The sequence below is a fragment of the Pongo pygmaeus genome, chromosome 18 (genome assembly GCF_028885625.2).
Source record: "Pongo pygmaeus isolate AG05252 chromosome 18, NHGRI_mPonPyg2-v2.0_pri, whole genome shotgun sequence".
In the NCBI taxonomy this organism is placed as follows: Eukaryota; Metazoa; Chordata; class Mammalia; order Primates; family Hominidae; genus Pongo; species Pongo pygmaeus.
In genome coordinates, this window is record NC_072391.2 from 25284426 (window position 1) to 25310280 (window position 25855).

A 25855-nucleotide genomic window follows, 5' to 3' on the forward strand; every position below is an offset into this window, starting at 1 on the left:
GAAGTGGCTGCCAATGCTCCCCAGTTCTTTAGCGAAAGACATTTACACACAACAACATTGTATTGGAGGCATTTGGGGAAAATGAAAGAAGTGGGGAGCATTTGCAGGGTGCAGTGACTCTTAACACCAAGAGCTATTTGCAGAAGCCGTGGGCAATGACAGATGCCCAAACGAGACGGAGAATCAACTTTTATATGGACTGATTCACAAGAAAATATGGAGTGCCTCCCCCAAACCAGGAATCAAAGATGTTGGGGTGACACAGGCAGACTCCTACGATCCTCTAGATGGGGACCCTGGACATTTGCCTTGCCTGTATAGAGGGCTGGAAAATTTTGAGGCTAGAACCACACATTCACAAAGAACCAAGCTTAGTTGTTTATTTTTTAACTCATTACTAAGTATAAACTGTATTTCTGCAGATCAATCATCCCCAAGCTTGGGATTTTTTTTTCCTCTGTTGTCCAGGCTGGAGTGCAGTGGGATGATCATAGCTCACTGAAGCCTCAAACTCCTGCCTCAGCCTCCCTAGTAGCTAGGACTACAGGCACACATCACCATATCAGGCTAATCTTTTAATTTTTTTGTATAAACAGGGGTCTCACTACATTGCCCAGGCTGGCCTTGAACTCCTGGCCTCAAGCAATCCTCCTTCCTCAGCCTTCCAAAATGCTAGGATTACAGGTGTAAGCGACCACACCTGGCCAGCAAGGTTGGGATATTTTTAACAGCCAACGTATTTCCAGTTCCCTCAAGGGCCTTCATGGAAAAAAAAATTTAAGTCCAAACAGAATTAATTTTAACTCACTGTAGTTTAATAATGAAGCACACCGTATAAGAATTTTAGAAGTAAAGTCTGTGCCTAATTAAACTCTGGCAATAAAGACAGAGAAGTCTGAAGGTTGAGCGGCTTTCTCATGGTTACCCAGTGTGAGACTCTGATTCCTGGAGACCATAATTATGCACCAGGCAGAGGGAATTCTACTATGCATTTGAGACTTTGATTATGATGTTGTTTAATGTTCATTATGCACAAATCTCAGAGCTGAATCCCAGGAAAAGATTGATTGGCATTCCCCATCCTCCAGCCCCATCTGCTTTCCTTCTGTTTTCCCCACGCCGAGCTCATTCCCATCTCAGGATCTTTGTATTTCCTGGGCTCTCTCTCTGGGATGCCTTTTCTCCAGAGCCTTACATGACTGGTTCCATCTCCTCATTTTGGTATTGATTCAAATGTCACCCACTTGAGAGGTCTTCCCTGATTCCTTAGTCCAAGAGTTGGCAAACTACAATCCATGGGGCAAACTCAGCCCACCACCTGTTTTTATACAGCCCGTGAGCCAAAAGTGGTTTTTACATTTATTATTTTGGACTTTTTTTTAGAGACAAGGTCTCACTCTGTCACCCAGGCTGGAGTCCAGTGGCGCCATCACGGCTCACAGCAGCCTCAAACTCCTAGGTTCAAGGGATCCTCCCCGCCTCAGCCTCCAGAGTAGCTGGGACTACAGGCATGTACCAGGACACCGGCTATTTTTTTTTAATTTTTTAAGAAATGGGGTCTTGCTATGTTGCCTAGGCTAGTCTTGAACTTTTGGCTTCAAGTAATCCTCCTGCCTGGGCCTCCCAAAGTGCTGGGATTACAAGCATGAGCCACTGCACCCTGCCTGCTTTTTACCTTTTTTAATAGCTGAAAGTAAAATCAAAAGAAGAATCCTGTTTGGTGACACATGAAAATTATACAAATTTCAAATTTCAGCAACCATTAATAAAGCTTTACTGGGACACAGGCATGCTCGTTCATCTATTGTCTACAGCTGTTTTCAAGCTGCAATATCAGAGCTGAATAGTTGAGGCAGAGATGGTAGGCTTACAAAGCCTAAAATATTTACTTGGTCCTTTACAGAAAACATTTGCCAAGCGCTCTTCTAGTCTAAAGTACCTGTAATAATCCTTTCTGGCTGGGTGCAGTGGCTCATGCCTGTAATCCCAGCACTTTGGGAGGCAAGCCGGCTGGATCACTTGAGGTCAGGAGTTGGAGACCAGCCTGGCCAACATGGAGGAATCAGGTCTCTACTAAAAATACAAAAATTACCTGGGCATGGTGGCAGGCACCTATAATCTCAGCTATTTGGGAGCTGAGAAAAGAGAATCACTTGAACCGGGGAGGCAGAGGTTGCAGTGAGCTGAGATTGTGCCACTGCACTCCAGCCTGGGTGACAGAGCAAGATTCCGTCTCAACAAACTATTTTATTTTCTTCATAGCAGCTACCAGTATCTAAACTTCTAAGTTCTCTCTCTCTCTCTTTATTTACTTACATGTTTAAAAAAATTTTCTCCACCAACCCTCCCACAATAAAACAATAGGGCCGTAAGAGTAGAGACTTTGTTTTGTTTCCTTCTCTATCTTCAGCTATTGATACATAATGGGCTTTTAAAAAGTTTATTCTGTTTACATTACTGACATTAAAGGTTTAACAAATTGAAGCGATCTGAGAAATTGTTTGTATTGCTAATCTATATAGCCATTCTTTTCTGTCCTTTTTGTTTGTTTGTTTGTTTGTTTGTTTTGAGACAAGGTCTCACTCCATCACTCAGGCTGGAGTGCAGTGGCACAATCCCAGCTCACTGCAACTTCTGCCTCCCGGGTTCAAGCGATTTTCCCGCCTCAGCCTCCTGAGTAGCTGGGACCACAGGTGTGCGTCACCACACCTGGCTTTTTTTTTTTTTTTTTTTTTTTTTGTATGTTTTTGGTAAAGACAGAGTTTCGCCATGTTGGCCAGGCTGGTCTCAAACTCCTAACCTCAAGTGATCCACCCATCTCAGCCTCCCAAAGTTCTGGGATTACAGGTGTGAGCCACCGCACTCGGCCCCAATTTTCTTTTCTTTTTTTTTTTTTTTTTTTTTTTTGAGACAGAGTCTTTCTCTGTCATCCAAGACACAGTGCAATTGTGTGATCTCAGCTCACTGCAACCTCCGCCTCCTGGGTTCAAGCGATTCTCCTGCCTCAGCCTCCTAAGTAGCTGGGATTACAGACACGCACCACCACGCCAGGCTAATTTTTTGTATTTTTAGTAGAGAGGGGGGTTCACCATGTTGGCCAGGCTGGTCTTCAACTCCTGACCTCAGCTGATCTGCCTGCCTCAGCCTCCCAAAATGCCAGGATTGCAGGCATGAGCCACCGTGCCCAGCCCACCTGGCCCCATTTTTAAGTGTACAGTTGAGCAGTAGTAAGTACATTCACATTCACATTATTGTGCAACCGTCACCACCAGCCATATCCAGAATTTTTTGCACCTTGCAAAATCAAAACTCTACCACCATTCTAATTTCTGTCTCTATGAATTTGACTGCTGTAGGACACAAGGAGGCTTTTAATCAACATCCATCAAATAAATAAATCCTGACCTATCTGCTTTGGTTGCCAGGACACTTAGAGTTAAATTTCTGTGCTTTATTGCCTAGATTTCCTAACAAAATTCTCTTCTCTCTCTCTCTCTCTCTTTTTTTTTTTTCTTTTTTGAGATGGATCCTCACTCTGTCACCCAGGCCAGAGTGCAGTGGTGCAATCTCAGCTCACTGCAATCTCTGCCTCCCCGGTTGAAGCGATTCTCCTGCCTCAGCCTCCTGAGTAGCTGGGATTACAGGTGCCCACCACCACGCCCGGTTAATTTTTGTATTTTTAGTAGAGATGGGGTTTCACCATGTTGGCCAGGCTGGTCTCAAACTCCTGACCTCAAGTAATCCTCCCACCTCAGCCTCCCAAAGTGCTGGGATTGCAGGCATGAGCCACCGCACCCAGCCTCTTCTCTCATTTTAATATAGATTTTTTAATACAGATTTTGAACTTGTAACCCTACTCAAGGTTCACATTGAATCTAAATTACCATCATTATTTATATTCCACTGAAAAACTAGGACACAACATGGATTGTGAAATACAAACACATCATTATTTCAGAGACTTCCACATGTGCAAATTGCATTGACGAAATGGGGTATGTGTTTTACTCCATAAGCCGTGTCAAACTGTTTTTCAAAGTGGTGGGAGGTGGTAAAAATCAGAAAAGAACAACATCAAATCCATGTTTTCGGAGATGAAGCACCTCTTTTGAAGATATTCTTCCCCCAAAAAGTGACCCCACCTCCGAGTACAGGCTCACCAGTGGCATTGGAGGATGTCTGCAATATTCCAGTCATCCAGGAATAGAGAGCTCTCTGGGAATGAGCCGAGGTTTTGTCGTAAAGATCTTTGAACACTGCAGATCTAAATGACACAAACACAGGCATCAATTAATAACAAGCAGGTGGAGGCTGCTTTAAAGAGGGAGTCACAACAGCAAATGTGACCCAAAGCTGTCTTGTGTTAAAACTCTTCCCTCTCCTGGATGTGGAGAAATAGGAATGCTTTTACACTGTTGGTTGGAATGTAAATTGATTCAACGATTGTGGAAGACAGTGTGGCGATTCCTCAAGGATCTAGACCTAGAATTACCATTTGACCCAGCAATCCCATTACTGGGTATGTACCCAAAGGATTATAAATCATGCTACTATAAAGACATATGCACACGTATATTTATTGCGGCACTATTCACAATAGCAAAGACTTGGAACCAACCCGAATGTCCATCAATGATGGACTGGATTAAGAAAATGTGGCACATATACACCATGGAATACTATGCAGCCCTAAAAAAGGATGAGTTCATGTCCTTTGCAGGGACATGGATGAAGCTGGAAACCATCATTCTCAGCAAACTATCACAAGGACAAAAAACCAAACACCACATGTTCTCACTCATAGGTGGGAATTGAACAATGAGATGACCTGGGCACAGGAAGGGGAACATCACACACCAGGGCCTGTCGGGGGGTGGGGGGAGAGGGAAGGGATAGCATTAGGAGACATACCTAATGTAAATGATGAGTTGATGGGTGCAGCAAACTAACATGGCACATGTATACCTATGTATCAAACCTGCACGTCGTGCACATGTACCCTAGAAATTAAAGTATATTTAAAAAAAAAAAAAACCTTCCCTTTCCTGAATGTGAATTGGTTCAACCATTGTGGAAGACAGTGTAGCGATTCCTCAAAGATCTAGAACTAGAAATACCATTTGATCCAGCAATCCCATTACAGGGTATATACCCAAAGAAAATATAAATCATTCTGTCACAAAGATAAATGCACACATGTTCATTGCAGCACTGTTCACAATAGTAAAGACATGTAGTCAACACAAATGCCCATCAATAATAGACTGGATAAAGAAAATGTGGTACACATATACCATGGAATACTATGCAGCCGTAAAAATGAACAAGATTATGTCTTTTGCAGGGACATGAATGGACCTGGAAGCCATTATCCTCAGCAAACTAACGCAGGAACAGAAAATGAAACACCCCATGTTCTCACTTATAAGTGGAAGCTGAACAATGAGATCACATGGACACAGGGAGGGGAACAACACACACTGGGGCCTGTTAGGGGGTGGGATGGGGGAAGGGAGAGCATTAGGAAAAATATCTAATGCATGCTGGGCTTAATACCTAGGTGATGGGTTGATAGGTACAGCAAACCACCATGGCACACGTTTACCTATGTAACAAACCTGCACATCTTGCACATGTACCCCAGAACTTAAAAATAAAAAATACCCCCACAACACACTCCTTAGCTATATGTAACTATTTTTCCCATTTTCCTCTTCCCCCTCACAGCTAAACACCTTCCAAAGAATATTCCATACATATTGTCTCCACTTCCTCACCTCTTGGTCCTTTTTTGGGGAAGTGGGGGCAGCTCTGTTGAGATATAATTCACACACCTTACAATTCACCCATTTAAAGTACACAATTGGGCCGGGTGCAGTGGCTCACACCTGTAATCCCAGCACTTTGGGAGGTCAAGGCAGGCCAATCACCTGAGGTCAGGAGTTCGAGACCAGCCTGACCAATATGATGAAACTCTGTCTCTACTAAAAATACAAAAAGTAGCCAGGCGTGGTGGCATGCACCTGTAATCCCAGCTACTTGGGAGGCTGAGACAGGAGAATCACTTGAACCTGGGAGGTAGAGGTTGCACTGAGCCGAGATGGGGCCATTGCACTCCCAGCCTGGGCAACAAGAGTGAAACTCTGTCTCAAAAAAAAAAAAAATTAAATAAATAAAGTACACAATTCAGTGGTTTTCAGCATATAAGACAAAGAGCCAAAGATGTTCCTGATGGCATCATTTGAGTCTCTGGATCCAGCTGTGTCTGAAGTCAGCCCTACACCTAAAACTATTCAATTACATGTTCCAATAATTCCTTTTTTGCTTCAAGCCAGTTTGAATGGGTTTTTCTGCCACTTGGGCTTACTGCTTACTCAGGTGAGCAGTAACCAATAAACTCTCTCTCCCAATGATGTTCTCTTCCACAACCTGCATGAACGGAGGAGAGAGGAGATGCTGAATTTGAAAGGAATAGTGTAATAGCCTGCAGAGCAAAAGGGTTTCATGTATATATATCTTAGTGAAAAAAAACTGACAACCTAGAGAAACGATGAGGTCAGCATACTGTCTATTTTCCCTGCTGTCCTTTGGCTGCAAAAGATAAAAGGAATCTCCCACATTGTTATCATCATATTGGTCTTTTCCTTCTTCTAAATCATTTTTAGATTTAGAAAGAGTGCTTTATGGCCATAAAGTGCTACGATTAGTAAAAGGAGGGAGTTGGTGGTGGTTGTCATGCCTATGGCCCTTCAAGTCCTAGACACAGTCCTCGAATTTGGTTTACATCAAAGCGCAATTTCATGCAGGGCTAGGTGTAACCAATCTAAGCTGGCACGGCGTCTCAAAAGAAGAAAAGTCCTCCTTTTTCAGTGCTCTGTTACTCCTTCTGCTATCCCTCAAGAACGAAGTCTCAGTTTAGTGCCAGTGAATCTTTAAAACACACTCAGATTGTTTTTAAATCAATAGAAAAAGACCCAGGCTCAGAGCCTTTGTGCTGTGGACTGAATGTTTGCGTTTCCCCAAATTTCATGTGTTGAAATCCTAACTCCCAACATGAAGGTATTAAGAGGTGGAGTTTTGAGGAGGTGGTTTGGTCATGAGGCTGGATACCTCATGAATGGGATTAGTGCCCTTATAAAAGAGATCCCAGAGGGCTTGCTCACCCCTTCCACCACAAGTGGACACGGCGAGAAGGTGCCACCTATAAACCAGAAAGCGAGCCCTCACCAGACACCAAGTCTGTCAGCACCTTGATCTTGGACTTCCCAGCCTCTAGAACCATGAGAAATAAATGCTTGTTGTTTATTAGCCACACAGTCTATGGTATTTTTGTTATAACAGCCCAACCTGACTAACACACTTAAGCAAGCAACATATCTAGCTAGGATTTAGTAACACTTTTTTTCCCACTGTATTTATTTATGTGGGTTTTTTTGTTTTTTTGTTTGTTTGTTTTTGTTTTTGAGATGGAGTCTCACTCTGTCACCCAGGCTGGAGTGCAGCTGATCCCGACTCACTGCAACCTCCACCTTGCAGGTTCAAGCAATTCTCCTGCCTCAAGCCTCCCAAGTAGCTGAGATTACAGGCACCCACCACCATGCCCAGCTAATTTTTGTATTTTTAGTAGAGACGTGGTTTCACCATGTTGGCCAGGCTGGTCTCAAACTGCTGACCTCATGATCCCCCCACCTCTGCTTCCCAAAGTGCTGAGATCACAGGTGTGAGCTACCACACCCAGCCTAACTCTACAGATGTTAAGCTTTTGCTCCAAAACGTGCATATCAACCTGTCCCCACCTGTCTTCTCCCTGCTGCCAGGTGATATCTCTTTGAATTCTCACGTCAGCCCCTGAAGGATAGTGTGATGAGTTAAGAAGGTGGGAGCGGCTGGATACAGTGGCTCACGCCTGTAATCCAAGCACTTTGGGAGGCCAAGGCAGGTGGATCACTTGAGGTCAGGAGTTCAAAACCAGCCTGGCCAACATGGTGAAACTCCATCTCTACAAAAATACAAAACTTAGTCGGGTGTGGTAGGTGCTCCTGTAGTCCCAGCTACTTGGAATCGAGGCAAGAGAATCACTTGAACCTGGGAGGTGGAGGTTGCAGTGAGCCGAGACTGCGCCACCGCACTCCAACCTGGGTGACAGAGTGAAACTCCATCTCCAAAAAAAAAAAAAAAAAAAGGTCGGAGGAACCACTCACAGGTTCTTAAAGGCATCCTCGCGCAGATCCCGAGGGAGCCGCTCTGTGATGTCTGGCTGGAGAAAGCTGCCTGAGGAACCCCTCAGCACCTTGCCCAGGATCTCCACACACTCCAGGGAGTTCAGCACCTGGAAACACCTCTCCAGTGTGATGAGAAACAGGCTGCGGTTCACGCCAGGGCTCTGCAAGGCTCGTTCTCGAATCTCTCCTAAGTCGATGATGATGTCTTTCAGGTCCTAAAGCAATGACAGAAGCCAGGGTCAGCTTGAGAGTTGCCTCTCAATCTGGAAGTCCTGGGTGGGACCACACATTGCAACAGTGGGGAAAGTCAGGATCACTGTTTAACACCATGCTGCTATGTTGAAACTTCTAGAACTTTACATTCCCTGCAGAACAAAGTGAAGGCCTTTACCTGCTCCACTAACTCTGGAGCCTCCCCACTCTCCAGATACACCTGACCGGCATACCTCAGGCCCTTGGTCTACCTGGAATTCTGCATCTTTCCTTTTTCTGGCGAAATCTAGCTCATCCTTTAAGTCTGGGCTCCATTGCCATTTCCTTGGTGAAGTCTCTGATCTCTCCAACTTCCTACTTCAGATCAGATTTCCCTCCCTTATGTGGCCCCAGGGCATCGTGAACCAAACTCTATAATGCATTAAAGGAACTCATGTGTCTTTCCTCCAAGCCCGTGGTTCTCATCTCTGGGTGCACATCAGAATCACCTGGGGAGCTTTTTTAAAGTTTTATTTTATTTTTGAGACAGGGTCTCGCTCTGTCACCCAGTCTGCAGTGCAGCGGTGTGATTATAGCTCACTGCAGCCTCAACCTCCTGGGATTGAGCAATCCTCCCACCTCAGCCTCCCAAGTAGCTGGGACTACAGGCACACACCACCACGCTCAGCTGTTTTTTGTAGAGATGGAGTTTTGCCATGTTGGCCAGGCTGGTCTCAAACTACTGGGATCAAGCAATCTGCCTACAACCTCCCAAAGTGCTAGGGTTACAGGTATGAGCCACCATGCCCAGCCCATCTGGGGAGCTTTTGAAAAGGACTGATTGGCCTGGCACAGTGGCTCACATCTATAACCCCAGCATGTCGGGAGGCTGAGGCAGGTTGATCACTTGAGCCCAGGAGTTTGAGACCAGCCTGGGCAACATAGGGAGACCCCATCCCTAAAAAATAAATTTTTTTAAATTAGCTGGGTGTGCTAGTGCACACCTGTAGTCTTAGCTGCTTGAGAGGCTGAGGTGGGAGGATCACTTGGGCTCAGGATATCAAGGCTGCAGTGAGCTATAATTACACCACTGCACTCCAGCCTGGATGACAGAGCAAGCCCCTGTCTCTAAGAAAAAAAAAAAAAAAGCCTCCATTTTACTGAGCATTGACTCTACTGTGCCAAGCTTGGAGCAAACGCATCATCTGATTAATTTTCATGACACTCCTACAGGTTAAGCCCCATGGGTACTAGGGTCAGGCATTCCCAGGTTCCAATCCCAGGGCCTCCATTATCTGTGTGTCCTGAGCAAATGACTTACCTTTTTTAAGTCCCAGTTTTTAAGGTCTCAGAGGCCTTGCTTTGTGATATTCTTGGATCACTAACCTCATTCTGTGGAAATTAACTGTTTCTGTTTTTTGTCTCCCCTCCAGACTGTGAGCTCCTTGAGTGCAGGAGGATCTCTGTGTCCACTGGTGCGTAGTAATTTTTATTAGTGGATGTTTATTGACCCAAACAACCAGCAGATCCTCAGATCCTTAATTAGGACCCCTCATTTCTTAGTACTGACAAAAATATGAATTAGGACAGGCATAGTGGCTCACACCTGTAATCCCAGCACTTTGGGAGGCCAAGGCAGGCAAATTGCCTGAGGCCAGGAGTTTGAGACCAGCCTGGCAAAATCTCGTCTCCACTAAAAATACAAAAATTAGCCAGGCATGGTGGGGCACACTTGTAATCCCAGCTACTTGGGAGGCTGAGGCACAAGAATCACTTAAACCCAGGAGGCAGAAGTTACAGTGAGCTGAGATTGTGCCACTGCACTCCAGCCTGAGTGAGAGTGAGACTCTGTCTAAAACAAAAATAAAATAAAAAATTGTAAGGCTCTTCATTTTAACTTTGGAGAAAGTAAGTGAGAAAACTTAGATCCTAAAGCTCCCAGGGGTTGGAGGAGGCAGAAGGAGAGAGGAAGAGACAATGAAGGGCCAAGGCCTAAGTCAGGCTCCATTTTATTCAATTCAACAAACACCACGTGGTGCTAGACTTCCTCTATCCCCGGGATGCCAAGGGCGCCTCACCAAGCGGTCCTTCTTGTCTTCTAAGAGGCATTTCATGGCAGTGCGGAACTGCTGGGCATCTGTCTTCCTCAGGTCCTCCAGCAGCTTCTGGGGCTGATGCAGACGCTGCTCCAGGTGGTTTTCCACGGCTGCCTGTATTTGGGGTGTTGGGAGACTCGGTGAGAACAGAAAGAGCAGGAGCACATGGTCAGCACCATGGCCAGCAGCCCGGCCCGGCCACCTCATTCCCTGCAGAGACCACAACTAGTGGCCAGCAGTCTCGTTTGGCCACCTCCAAATTTCCTCATTAGCAGCCAACATTTAAAAATGAGAGGCCGGGTGCAGTGGCTCATGCCTGTAATCCCAGCACTTTGGGAGGCCGAGGCAGGTGGATCACGAGGTCAAGAGATCAAGACCATCCTGGCCAACATGGTGAAACCCCGTCTCTACTAAAAATACAAAAATTAGCTGGGTGTGGTGGCGCACGCCTGTAGTCCCAGCTACTTGGGAGGCTGAGGCAGGAGAATCGCTTAAACCCGGGAGGCGGAGGTTGCAGTGAGCCGAGATCACGCCACTGCACTCCAGCCTGGTGACAGGGCGAGACTCCATCTAAAAAAAAATAATAATAAGGGGATTCCTCAGAAGATCAAGATTTCCAACTTCTCCTGAAAAACGTAAAGGTTTGGCAACACCGGGCGCACATCCCCTTTTTGGTAATAATTGGCAAGCCAAGGGACAGCTGCTTGTTGAAGTAACTCTCAGGCCCAGCCTGCCCGATTCCCCCATTCCATGGCCTGCCTGGTCCCTGTAGGTGATTGAGTTTCCCATCCACAGCAGCTGGCCTTTGTCCAGGAAGTTTAGAACCCCAGATGGCACTGTGGCCAAACCCAAGCTACCAGCGCAGGAGCAAAATACAGGCGAAATGAACAAACTCTGTGGCGCCCTGTACAGGGCAAGGAGCAGAAGCCATCAGCCTCTCCTGAAAGAGATTTCCTCTGCTGTCTGGGGAATTGTTCTCTAAACCTCCCTTAAACAGACATGCCCAGTGTGATGTCATGGGCAAAAGGTGAACTCTAGACCCAGACAAGCCACGTGCAAATCCCCGCCTTGACACTTACTAGCTGTGTGGCTTGGACAAGTTACTTAACTAGGGTTGCTGGGTAAAATAGAGGATGCTCAGTTAAATTTGAATTTCGGGAAAAATTACACATTTTTTTTTAGTATAAGTATGTCTCAAATGTTGCATAGGACATACTTAACTTAAAAAATCACTCATTGTTTGCCAGGCACGGTGGTCCACACCTGTAATCCCAGCATTTTGGGAGGCCAAGACAGGCGGATCATGAGGTCAGGAGTTTGAGACCAGCCTGGCCAATATAGTGAAATCCCATCTCTACTAAAAATACAAAAATTAGCCAGGTATGATGGCATGCACCTGTAGTCCCAGCTACTCAGGAGGCTGAGGCAAGAGAATCGCTTGAACCTGAGAGGCAGAGGTTGCGGTGAGCTGAGGTGGCACCACTGCACTCCAGCCTGGGCAATAGAGTGAGACTCTGTCTCGAAAAAAAAATCACGCATTATTTATCTGAAATTGAAACGAAATTGGACATTTGTTTTTTGTTTTTGTTTTAGAGATGGGGTCTTGCTCTGCTGCCCAGGCTGGAATGCAGTGGTATGATCATAGCTCACTGTAACCTCAAACTCCTGGGCTCAAGCAATCCTCCTGCCTCAGTCTTCCAAGAAGCTGGGACTACAGGCCACACCACCATACTCAGCTAATTTTTTGTTTGTTTTTGTAGAGACAGGGTCTCGCTATGTTGCCAGGGGTTGTCTCCAACTCCTAGTATCAAGCAATCCTCCCACCTATGCCTCCCAAAGTCCTGGGATTACAGGCATGAGCCACCACACAGAGCCATATCTGTATTTTTATTTGCTAAATCAGCAACACTTCTGGGCCTCAGTTTTCTTATCTGCAAAATGGAGGCAATAAGAGGACTTACCACATAGAGTTATTATGAGGATTGAGTGTGTAACGTGTTTTCAATAGTGGCTAGCACACAGTAGGTGCTCAGTAGTGCCAGCTATTATTCTCTATCTTGACCAAGGTGAATAATAGCTTACTTAAAGCCTCACCCTTAAAATGAAAGGTCCTTGTGGGTAGTATCATGACTGTCTTGTTCTCTACTGAGTCCTCAGTGTCTGGATCTATGCCTGGCAGAAAGCAGAGTTAACTCAGTACATATTGAATGAATAAATAAATATGGCATATACACAGGAAGAGACGTATCAGGTTAAAGTAGATACATCTCATGAGTATCCATTACTGCTAGAGAGAAAAGGGGCAAGCATTGCTTCTCTTTCATTTGCCCTGACTGATGAAGAAGAGAAGAAAAGCAGATGCCATGTGGGGCCAACAGCCACCTCCAGCTAGTGGCTGTCCTGGGACCTGGCAGACAACAAGCTCTCTGAGTATATTTGTGATATCAATGTTGGTTGATGTTTCCATTTTCATTAAAACCTAAGTAAAAATGGAAACAATGAAGACATATGTCAGAACTTTATTCATTAATTAATGACATAAATGGCCTTTTGCTAAACTGAATAATTGTTTCTCAATACTGAAAGAATTTTTCTCCAATTTTCTGTGTTATCCACAGTGTGATGATAAAGACACAACATGCCACACTAGGCTAATAGTCGGGCAGGTGCTGTGCAGTTCACCGCAGTCACCACCACAGGCATGAGCCCTATTTCCCCTTAAGGCAAATATCCTTTGCCACCTATCAACACACTTGTGCTATTGTTTTCATTACAGTAGAGTTAAAAGAGGAAAAAGTACATTTCTTGGACCCATGGTAGAAAGACTGATCACTATATCCAAATAGCCACTCTCTCGCTGCTTTTCATCAATTGACCCCTTCAACTTTTAGTTGGGTACATGGCTCCTTTGCAGTAAGATGTGACTACGGTGTGTGAGCCAAGCTAATGTGTGCAGAGGGAATTGTGTAACTTGCAAGTCATATCCTCAGAAGAGAAGATGCTTATCCTTGTCTTCTTCTTCCCACCCCTCCCCTGGATTGGAGAAGGGAAGAGGTGTTTCCACCACATGGCAATAACTCCCCAGGAGATGACAAAGCAAAAAGATAAAAGGAACCTGGGTCCTTGGAGAACCTCATGGAATAGAGCTGCCTTTTCTCTGTGGCTTTCCCACTTAGCTCTGGACTATTGTACGAGAAAGAAATAAACTAAATTGTTTGAGCTGCTGTCATCTGGGGGGTCTTTTTGTTATAGCAGCTCAGCCTATATCCTAATATACCATGTCTTCATCAAAGGTGGGAAAATGAAAGAAAGACAAAATAGCTTATATCACGTTTCAAGAAAAACTGGACAGAACCCTTTTCCTTGGAGAAGCAAAGACTATCTCTACATCCAGCCCACTTCTCCAACTTACCTGGCCCCTGAGTTTGCAATCCCTGAGCACTGAGATGGGAACATATAGATGGGTCTCAGGTACACACCTGCAGGCTGGGGATGGTGAAGGCAACATTCCGGGAATTCAGATAGGCCAGGACTCTGTGGGACAGGTCATCCGTCCACAAGTGGGAGCTTCAGTTGAAGATAGACAGGAAAAGATCACAATGACAGATTCTCCTACAAGCACTACTGTACTAGCTAAGTGCCCAGGGGACAGGTAGGGATGGACCAGGGGTGTTAGGACTTTGTGCTTGGAAGTGGGAGGTTTCTCTTTTCTTTTCCTTCCTTTTTTCTTTTCTTTTTTTTTTTGAAACAGGATCTTGCTCTGTTGCACGATCACGGCTCACTGCAGCCTCAATCTCCCCAGCCCAAGTGATCTTCCAACCTCAGCTACCCAAGCAGCTGGGATCACAGGTGCATGCCACCACACCCAGCTAATTTTGTTTATTTTTTGTAGAGATGGGGTCTCACTATGTTGCCCAGGCTGGTCTCAAACTCCTGGGCTCAAGCAATCCTCCCACCTCTGCCTCCCAAAGTGCTGGGATTACAGGAGTGAGCCACTGCATCCAGCCTGAAGTAAAAAATTTCTTAACCAGGCACAGTGACAGGAGAGTTTCCAATTCTAGGAATCTGCCTGGATCCCATTCTCTCAAAGCCAATTCCCAAATTTCTAAGCTGTATGCAATATTCTAATTCCTGTAACAATCTGCTTAGATTGACTGAAATCCAAACTGATTGCGTTAGAAAGATGTACATTTAAAAAAGAAGATGCTAGGTATACCATGAGAGGCTGGAATAGCATAGTTAGGAGTGTGGGCTCCAAAGTGGATTTGAATCCTAGTTCCATCGCTTAGTTGTGTGACTTGAGACAATTTGCTAAATTTTCTTATGCCTCAGTTTCCCTTTATATGAAATATGGCTAACGACTGTGAGATTAAAATTTGTTCACACATGAAAATTGTGTAAGACAGTGCCCAACCAGTAAATGCCCATGAATAGCCTTTTCTCGTTTTTTTTTTTTTTTTTTTTTTTTTGGAGACAGAGTCTCACTCTGTCACCCAGGCTGGAGTGCAGTGGTGCAATCTCAGCTCACTGCAACCTCCGCCTCCCAGGTTCAAGCGATTCTCCTGCCTCAGCCTTCCAAGTAGATGGAATTACAGGCGTGCACCACCACACCCAGCTCATTTTTCTATTTTTAGTAGAGACTGAGTTTTGCCATGTTGGCCAGGCTGGGCTGGAACTCCTGGCCTTAAGTGATCCTCCCACCTTGGCCTCCCAAAGTGATGGGATTACAGGGATGAGCCACGGCACCCAGCCTGTAATCTTATAAAGAGATGGATGGATGGATGGATGGATGGATGGATGGATGGATGGATGGATGGATGGATAAATTAATAAATAAATAAAATACTTAGACTGAAAGAATATATCCAAAATTACCCATTGGTGTTATCTTAGGGAAAGGAGTGGTTATGGGGATCTTTCACTTTAACTGGGTATCCCTGACTTGGGGCCCCAAGATCCCTATTTCTTATCCATCATAGTACTCATCATATTAGAATTGTTTCTTAATATTGGCGTTTCCACACTACCTAGTTCCCTGCCCCATGTCCGTGGTATCTGTCTGTATGCAGCTTATAGCGCAACAGTAAAGGGAATGGGTCCTGGAGCCAGGCCACTGGTTCACATCCCAGTTGTGTGTCCTTGATTTACCCTCCCTGGACCTCAGTTTCACCATTGTGTGCAATGGGATAACAACAGGACCTACCTTGTGTGGCACTTGTGAGGATTAGATTGTTTCTATACCAAGCACTTAGTAGAATACCCACTATATAGAAAGCACTCAATAAATTTCAGCTCTTAGGCCGGGTGTGGTGGCTAACGCCTGTAATCCCAGCACTTTGGGAGGCCGAGGCGGGCGGATCACCTGAGGTCAGGAGTTTGAGACCAGCCTGGCCAACGTGGTGAAAACCCATCTCTACTAAAAATAGAAAAATTAGTCGGGCATGGTGAGAGGTGCCTGTAATCCCAGCTACTCAGGAGGCTGAGGCAGGAAAATTGCTTGAACCCCACAGGCAGAGGTTGCAGTAGTGAGCCAAGATAGCACCACTGCACTCCAGCCTGGGCAACAAGAGCAAAACTCCGTCCAAAAAAAAAAAAAAAATCGGCTCTTATGCTAGAGTGAGGAGGAATGATGTCCGTGGAGCAAGGGTGTTGACTTTTAAAACATTGTGCATTGATTGACATTTTTTGTAATGAGCACATATTACTTTTTACAATTAAGAGACTTCCATTAAGAATTTTTATTAAAAATCTATACCATCCCTTCCCCTCTCCTCTAGGGCAGGTTACCTTTGAAACTGTATGAGATCCAGCAGTGCTACAATGGGAATAAAATGAAGAGACATCTTTAAAAGGAATCATTCCAGAGACATCACAGCTGCATTCTGTTTGAAATTCTTAGAAGAAGCAAGTGGAGATCAAGGGGGCACATTACCATTCAGATAGCTTCCATCTATTATTTCTTCCTAAAAGGCAAAGAGATAACATCAAGTATAACATCCAAAAGTTGGCAATTCCAGTAGAGGGGACTCTGATTAACAGAAAATAGAATACTCACCGCCATTTTTTGCAACAATGGATGCAAATCTGTAAGAAAGCCATTGAATGTATAACTAGAATTGAATTATGTGACCTTCAAAACTACAAATATGGGTTAGAGGAAAAGCCCCAGAAAGCCACTCATGAAGGAAATTTTTAGTGAATTTTAATTATAACTGTCCACTCTGAGAAAACCATGGCTTGAAAAATCCTCTTAGAATAATCCTGAAAAATCATACATGCACACACACACCCCCAAAAACAACTTACAGCATCATGTACCTAATGTATCTATCCCACCTCATTCCCTAAACTGTGTGGAAACCACAAAGGGTGTTCTTCCCTCAGGACTTACCCTGCCTGGAATTTGGCACTGTATAACTCGACACTCCATGGCTCAGAAAAAGGAATAGGAAAAGGGAGTATGTTGTAGGTTCCTGAGACATTCTCCTGTAGTTAATTTAAGAATAGAAGTTATTCATGTTTTTTTAATATATATATACACATACACATATATACATGTATATAAACATATATATATATATGGACATTCAGAAGACAAAAGGAAAAACCAAGTAGACTCAGAATCCCTTGAAGTCTTTTTAAAAAATAATTTTAAAACTCACCTACTTTCCTCCTTCTAAACCCCCATTCTAGTCTAAGACACTATCATCTCTCTTCTTGGTGACTACAGTGGCCTGTTTATCTTACCACTACCCCCAACTCCTCTCAATCCAGCAAAAAGGTATAGTCAAAAGTAGACTCTGGGCCAAGCATGGTGGCTCACACCTGTAATCCCAGCACTTTGGGAGGCCAAGGTGGGTGGATCACTTGAGGTCAGGAGTTCAACACCAGCCTGGCCAACATAGTGAAACCCTGTCTCTACTAAAAATAAAAAATTAACTGGGTATGGTGGCGCATGTCTGTAGACCCAGCTACTTGGGAGGCTGAGACAGGAGAAGTGCCTGAATCTGTGAGGTAGAGGTTGCAGTGAGCCAAGATTGTGCCACTGCACTCCAGCCTGGGCAACAGAGCAAGACTCTGTCTGGAAAAAAAAAAGTTTAGACTCTATTTTATCTGCAAGAAATTTATATCCAGAATATAAAAACTACTCTTATAATTCAATAAGAAGATATACAAGCCAAGGGGAAAAAATGTTAAAAAGATATGAAGTTGGCCAGGCGCAGTGGCTCACGCCTGTAATCCCAGCACTTTGGGAGGCCGAGGTGGGCGGATCACAAGGTCAGGAGATCCAGACCATCCTGGCTAACACGGTGAAACCCCATCTCTAATAAAAATACAAAAAAATTAGACGGGCGTGGTGGCACGCACCTGTAGTCCCAGCTACTTGGGAGGCTGAGGCAGGAGAATGGCGTGAACCCTGGAGGCAGAGCTTGCAGTAAGCCGAGATCACACCACTGCACTCCAGCCTGGGCGACAGAGCAAGGCTCCGTCTCAAAAAAAAAAAAAAAAAAAAGATATGAAGCTAAACTTCATAAAAACAGATGTAAAAATGGCTAATAAGCACACAAACGATTATCACAACATTAGCTAACAAGAACTAGCAAATTAAACTCAAAACGAGACCACTAAAAGGCACTAGAATGGGCAAAAATTTCAAAGACTGACTATCAAATGTTGGTGATGATACGGAACAACAGAAACTCTGATACAGCTGCTTGGAAAAACTGTTTGACAGTGTCTTACAGAGTTAAATATACAATACCCTATGATCAAGAAATGCCACCCCTAGGTATTTAAGCAAGAGAAATGAAAACATGTCTACACAAAGATTTATATAGCTTCATTCATAGTAGCCAGATGTTGGAAACAATCATATATCCAATAACAGGTGAAAGGTTAAACATGGTATCTCCATTCAGTGGGATACCACTCAGTAATAACAGTAAAAAGAAATTAGTTATAATTTTATTCTAGCTATGATGGAGTAATTGGTAGTGGGTAAACCTTCCTGCCTCAAATAATTAAAAAGCTGGCTGAAATATGTGGACGCAAATGTTTTTCAGACATTGGGCAGCAGGTAGCACAAGACTAAGATCCCTGAGCAAGGAAAGCAAACAAGCTGAGCTCTATAATTGCTCCTGATCACTTCCTGGAGTCTCCATTCCATAGCACAAGGAGGGAGAATCCAAACAGCCTACAGATCTCACTGAGCAGAAGAGACAGAGTGGAACTTCAGGGAAATCAAGGCAGCTAGAATCCATAAGAAGAATACTTGGAGAGGAGGAAGTTGCACAGAGAGAAAGTTCTGGAGATCTGAAGAAGGGTCTTTTGAGACTTTGCCTGAATACTTATCTACCTATGCATGTAAGAAACCATCTGAGGCTGGAGAATGAACCACCAGTAGGCAGAACAATCCTTGGACCTCACAGGGGAATGAGAATAGCTCCTACAAGCTGCAATGGAAAAACCTCCAAATACATTGGGCAACAGGGTCAATCATCAAAGAATAATTGCCTCCATGATAGGCCAAATTAGCCCTAGGCTAAAGTTTATTCTAGATGTGCCCTAACAAAGCTCAAAAGCAAGTCTTGGAAGGATCTAATTGATTCCAAGTAACTGAATTGCATTCCAGAACAAAACCCAATAATATTTAAAGCAGTGTCATAAAACCCAGAAACTTTAGAAAACCAGAAGATGGAGCAAGAAAAAAGAGAAAAAAAAAATCCAGCAATGTAAAATCCAAAGTGTCCAGTATCCAATCAAAAATTTTCAGGCAGACCAGGCACAGTGGCTCATGCCTATAATCCTAGCCCTTTGGGAGGCCAAGGAGGGTGAACTGCCTGAGCTCTGGAGTTTGTGACCAGCCTGGGCAACATGGTGAAACTCTGTCTTTACCAAAAATGCAAAAATTTGCCAGGGATGTGGCAGGTGCCCAACTACTCAGGAGGCTGAGGTGGGAGGATCACTGAAGCCTGGAAAGTTGAGGCTGCAGTGAGCCATGATTATGCCACTGCACTCCAGCCAGGGTGACAGAGTGAGACCCTGTCCCAAAGAAATTTTTTAATAAATAAATAAAAATTACCAGGCATACTAGGAAGCAGGAAAATATGGCTGATTATCAGGAGAAAAATCCAATCAACAGAACAGATCCAGAAATGACACAGAAGATCCAATTAATGGACAAGGATGTTTATTATAAATATACTCTGTAAGTTCAAGAAAGTAGGCAAAACTGTGAACATGTTAAAGGAAGAGACATGGTAGGTATGAAAAAAACCCCAAGAGGAACTTCTAGAGATAAAAATACAATATCTGAAATGAAAATACACTGGATAGAGTTAACAGCATATTAGACCCTGCAGAAGAAAAAATAGTGAACTTGAAGTCATAGCAAAATAAATTATCCAAAGTAAAATGCAGGGAGAAAAAGACTGAAAAAATTAAGAGGGCTCTGGAGCAATATGAAACTATTTGAAATTGTGTAATTGGAGTCCCAGGAAAGGAGGGGGTGGCAGAAAAATATCTGAGTAAATCATTAGCAGGGCACAGTGGCTCATGCCTGTAATCCCAACACTTTGGAAGGTTGAGGCGGGCAAATCACTAGAGGCCAAGAGTTCAAAACCAGCCTGGCCAACATGGTGAAGCCCCATCTCTACAAAAAAAAAAAAAAAAAAATTAGCCAGGTGTGATGGTTGTAATCCCAGCTACTCAGGAGCCTGGGCACAAGAATCACTTGAACCTGGGAGGCGGAAGTTGTAGTGAGCCAAGATTGCACCACTGCACTCCAGCCTGGGTGACAGAGCGAGACTGAAAAAAAAAGAGAAAGAGAAAGAAAAAGAAAGAAGGAAGGAAGGAAAGAAGGAAGGAAGGAAGGAAGGAAGAAAGGAGGGAGGGAGGGAAAGATAGAAAGAAAGAAAGAGAGAGAGAGAGAAAGAAAGAAAGAAGGAAGGAAGGAAGGAAAGAAAGAAAGAAAGAGAAAAAAAACATGATATCATGACCAAATTTGTGTAAAGTTTGATAGAACTACAGATCCACAGATCCAAGAAGCTCAACCAACCCCAAGCAGAGGAATCATGAATAAAGCCATGCCAAGGCATATAATAATCAAATCGCTAAAAAAAAAAAAAAAAAAAAAATTTAAATCCAACAAAAAGGAGTTGCATCTAGACTATATTGAAAAAACTCTCAAAACTAAAAAATAAATAAATAAGCAATCCAATCAGAAAATGAGCAGAAGACATGAGCAGATATATCATCAAAGTATATATACAGATAGCAAATAAACACATGGGAAGATACTCAGCATTATTAGCCATTAGGAAAATGACCATTGAAACTACAATATAATCACAGACCTATCAGATGGCTAAAATAAAAAATAACCATAATGAAGCCAGGTGCAGCGAATCACGCCTGTAATCCCAGCACTTTGGAAGGCTGAGGTGGGTGAACCACCTGAGATCAGGAGTTCGAGACCAGCCTGGCAAACATGGTGAAAACCCATCTCTACTAAAAATACAAAAATACACCACCGGGCGTGGTGGCTCATCCCTGTAGTCCCAGCTACTCAGGAGGCTAAGGCAGGAGAATTGCTTGAACCGAGGAGGCGGAGGTTGCAGTGACTGGGAGGCAGAGGTTGCAGTGAGCCAAGATTGCGCCACTGCACTCCAGCCTGGGCAACAGAGTGAGACTTCATCTCAAAAATAAATAAGTAAATATAACCATAATGCCATTAACTGGAAAGGATGAGGAGAAACTGGATCACTCACACATTGCTGATGAGAATATAACATGGTACAGCTATTCTGGAAAATAGTTTTGTTGTTTCTTATAAAATTAAATGTGTACTTAACATACAGCCTAACAATTGCACTCTTGGGCATTTATCCCAGAAAAATGAAAATTTATGTTCACATAAAAACCTGGACACAGGCCTGGCACAGTGGCTCACGCCTGTAATCCTAGCACTTTGGGAGGCTGAGGCGGGTGGATCATGAGGTCAGGAGATCGAGACCATCCTGGCTAACACAGTGAAACCCTATCTCTACTAAAAATGCAAAAAAATTAGCTGGGCCTGGTGGCGGGTGCCTGTAGTCCCAGCTACTTGGGAGGCTGAGGCAGGAGAATGGCATGAACCCAGGAGACAGAGCTTGCAGTGATGCAGTGAGCCAAGATTGCACCACCTCACTCCAGCCTGGGCGACAGTGCAAGACTCCATCTCAAAAAAAAAAAAAAAAGAAAACAAACAACAAAAAAACCTGTACACAAATGTTCATAGCATCTTTATCCATAGTAGTCAAAAAATTGAATCAATCTAAATGTCATTCCATAGGTGAATGGTTAAACTAACTGTGATAAGTCCATGCCATTGAATACTACTCAGCAATGAAAAGGGATGAGCTATTGATACAGGCAACAACTTTGATGGACCTAAAGGGAATTATGCTGAGGGAAGAAAACCAATCACTGTAAGTTATATACTGATGATTCCAATTATAAAACATTCTTGAAACAAAATTATAGAAATGCAGAACAGGTTAGTATTTGCCATGGGGAGAGGGAGATAAGGCTATCAAGGGATGCATGAAGGAGGCTTGTGATCACCAGGAGAGTTCTGGGTCCTGATTAGGGTAGCTTTACATTAATCTACACGTCACAAAATTGAAGAAAACGATATAAAATATACACACAAAGAAGTGCATGTAAAACTAGTGAAATCTGAATAAGCCCTGAATTTGTACCATGATTTCCTGAATTTTATATGGTACTGTTGTTACATAACATGTAACCAATGGGGGAAACTGGGTGAAGAGTACACAGGATATTTCTTTTGCAACTTCGCTATGAATCTGTAGTTATTTCAAATTCTTTTTTATTTTTTTGAGAGACAGAGTGTTTCTCTGTCACCCAGCCTGCAGTGCAGTGGCATGATCATGGCTTACTGCAGCCTTGAACTCCTGGGTTCAAGCGATCCTCTGGCCTCAGCCTCCTGAGGAGCTGAGACTACAGGCATGCACTACCATGCCCAGCTAACTTTTTCAGTTCTTGTAGAAATGGGTTCTTGCTATGTTTCCCAGGCTGATCTCAAACTCCTGGCCTCAAGCAATCCTCCCACCTCGGCCTCCCAAAGTGCTAGGAATACAGGCATGAGCCACCATCCCTGGCCACACAATTTTTTTTTAATTTAGTTATAGTATTCTGTACCACTGTAGGATGACAATAGTTAACAATAATATATAGTTTCAAATAGCTAGAAGGAGGATATTGAACAGAAAGAAATGAGAAATGTTTGAGACGGCAGACATGCTAATTACCCTGATCTGATCACCATACATTACACACATCAAAACATCATTATGTACCCCATAAATATGTACAATTATTACATGTCAATTTTTATTTTTGAGATGGAGTCTCACTCTGTCACCCAGGCTGGAGTGTAGTGGCACAATCTCCGCTCACTGCAACCTCTGCCTCCCAGGTGCAAGCGATTCTCCTGCCTCAGCCTCCCGAGTAGCTGGGATAACAGGCATGCGCCACCACACCCAGCTAATTTTTGTATTTTTAGTAGAGACGGGGTTTCACCATGTTGGTCAGGCTGGTCTGGAACTCCTGACCTCTGGTGATCTGCCTGCTTCGGCCTCCCAAAGTGCTGGGATTACAGGTGTGAGCCACCGTGCCCAGCGTATATGTCAATTTTTTAAATAAATAAAATAATAAATTTTTAAGCACCCAAAGGGAAAAAACACAATTATATGCATAGGAAAAGGAACACACTACTGATATAGGCAACAACACAGATGAACCTCAGAAACATTGTGCTTATGCTGAGCAAAATAAGCCAGTCAAAAAAAACCACATAACATATGATTCAATTTCTGTGAAACTCTAGGTTATGCAGAATAATCTTCAGTGACACAAAACAAATTAGGAATGGTCTGGGGCATTATTAGGGTGCAATGGGAAAAGTTTATTGCAACAGGGCACAAGGGAACTTCTTGGGGTGATGGAAAATTTTTTTTCTAGAGATAGGGTCTCACTATATTGCCCAAGCTAGTCTCAAACTCCTGGTTTCAAGCAATCCTCCCTTCAAGCTTCCCAAAGTCCTAGGATTACAGGTGGATGCCATTGCACCCAGCCCCCATTTTTTGTATCTTGATTGTGGCGGTTGTCACACAGATACATATATTTATCAGATCTCACTGAACTGTACAGTTAGCGTGCATTGTATTGCCTGTAAATTTATACCTCACAAGTCAGTATCAAACAGAAATGGAAAAGCATGGACTGTGGAGCCAGTCACCTGTTCTGAATCGTATCTCTGCCACTTACTAGCTGTGCGATGTTGGACATATTTCTTTTTTTTTTCTTTTTTCTTCTTTTTTTTTTTTTTTGATATGCAGTGCAGTGGTGCAATGTAGGCTCACTGCAACCTCTGCTTCCCGGGTTCAAGCAATTCTCCTGCCTCAGCCTCCTGAGTAGCTAGGATTACAGGTACCCACCACCACACCAGGCTAATTTTTGTATTTCTAGTAGAGACAGGCTCCCATCATGTTGGCCAGGCTGATCTCGAAGTCCTGACCTCAAGTGATCCACCTGCTTTGGCCTCCCAAAGTGCTGAGATTACAGGTGTGAGCCACTGCGCCCGGCCTTGGACAAGTTTCTTAATCTCTCTGCACTCCAATTTTCTCGTCTGTAAAATGAGATTAATGATGGTACCAGCATCATTGTGTCGTATGAGGGTAAAATGAGTTGTTAATAGTGAATCACTTCAAACAGGGCTTGACAAAAAGTCAGCTCTGTATACAAGTTTATTAAATAAGCAAATAAACCAGATTGCTGTTTTCAAACAGATGCTGTTTTGAAAAACACCATCTCAATAAACTCATGTCACCCTCCTCCTCTCCCCATTACCCTCAAGATAAAGCCCAAAGCCTTTTCAGTGGCTGTATCACCCGCCTCTTTGCCCCTCATTCCCCAAGGTTCCTGCCCGGGCCATCTGTCTGTCCCTCCAAGGTGCTATCCTCCCCAAATTAAGACCCTCTCACAGGCTGTTCCTCGGCCCAGAGGATTCGTCCCCTTCCTCTTTGCCCAGCTAAGATCAATTCACTGTAAATTTCAAGTCTTCAATGAAGCCTTCCCTGAATTCTCTGACCAGGCCAAAGCAATTAGCCAGAAGAAAAGGCCAATACTTCTCTTTTATAGCACCAAGCACAGCTATAATACATATTTATGTTTGTGTAATTATTTCATGCTTTCATTCTTCAAATATTTGTTGAGTACTGCTGTGAGCCAGGCATTATTCTATGCTCTGAGAATACAGCAGTTTACAAAACTGCTGGTGTGTTGGAATGAACCAGGCAGAAAATAAATAGATAATCAAATAACTATATTATGTCAGGGAGTGATGAGTGCCATGGAGAAAAATACAACAGGGTAGGAAAAAGGAGCCAAAGAAGGAGCAGGTACTATTATAGACAGTTTGGTCAGGGAAGACCTGAGGAGGTGACATTTAAGCAGAGACCTCAGGAAGTGAAGGAATGAATCATGGGAATATCTGGAGAAAGAAAGTTCCAGAAAGAAAAGAAAATGACAGTGCAAAGGCTTTGACATTAGGAGCATAATTTGCATGTTCTTCAGTAAATTGCATGAAGAGGATATAACAGTAGGACATGGGGTTGGAGAGGTATCAGGGCCAGAGTGAGTAGGGTCTTTCAGGCCATTGTGAGCGCTCTGACTTTTACTTGGAGGGAGGTGGGAGCCACTGAAGGGATATTAGCCAGGATGGATGCTCTGACTTGTTTTTGTTTTTTGTTTTGTTTTGTTTGAGATGGTGTCTCACTCTGTCGCCCAGGCTAGAGTGCAGTGGCACAAACTCAGCTCACTGCAACCTCTGCCTCCCCGGCTCAAGTGATTCTCTTGCCTCAGCCTCTCTAGTAGCCGGGATTATAGGTGCCCACCACCACACCCAGCTAATTTTTGTATATTTGGTAGAGACGGGGTTTCACCCTGTTAGCCAGGCTGGTCTCGAACTCCTAACCTCAAGTGATCCACCCGCCTCAGCCTCCCAAAGGGCTGGGATTACAGGTGTGAGCCACTGTGCCTGGCCCTGACTTTTATTTTAACTGGATCAAGCACATCAAGCACATTGATTGCTGTGTTGAGAATACCCTGGAGTGGAACAATGGCTGTAGCAGGCAGACCAATCTAGGAAAGAGATGACAATAACTTGGTCATTGATAGCAGTGAAGGTGGTGAGAAGTGGTTGGATTTTGGAGGTATTTGGAAGGCGGAACCAAAAGATCCAATGTAGGGAATAAAAGAAATAGACAGGTCAAAGACAAT

The 25855-nt window shown here is 43.8% G+C and overlaps 1 protein-coding gene across 2 annotated transcripts in view; it reads right to left on the reverse strand.

The window, feature by feature from the left end:
• OTOA (otoancorin) overlaps nt 1-25855 on the reverse strand; it is a 95882-nt gene that overhangs the window by 64406 nt on the left and 5621 nt on the right. Inside the window, exons 2-9 of one of the 2 annotated variants that reach the window (XM_054455614.2) lie at nt 16902-16996; nt 16566-16594; nt 16443-16473; nt 16298-16325; nt 13990-14077; nt 10493-10624; nt 8202-8437; nt 4161-4264 (exon numbers count right to left, since the gene is read on the reverse strand). In XM_054455614.2, the coding sequence (XP_054311589.2) occupies nt 4161-4264; nt 8202-8437; nt 10493-10624; nt 13990-14077; nt 16298-16325; nt 16443-16473; nt 16566-16594; nt 16902-16992 (739 nt within the window). In that variant the 5' untranslated portion in view covers nt 16993-16996. Of the gene's footprint in view, nt 1-4160; nt 4265-8201; nt 8438-10492; nt 10625-11269; nt 11394-13989; nt 14078-16297; nt 16326-16442; nt 16474-16565; nt 16595-16901; nt 16997-25855 lie in introns of those variants that run through there. The other variant, XM_054455615.2, reaches the window with a different exon arrangement.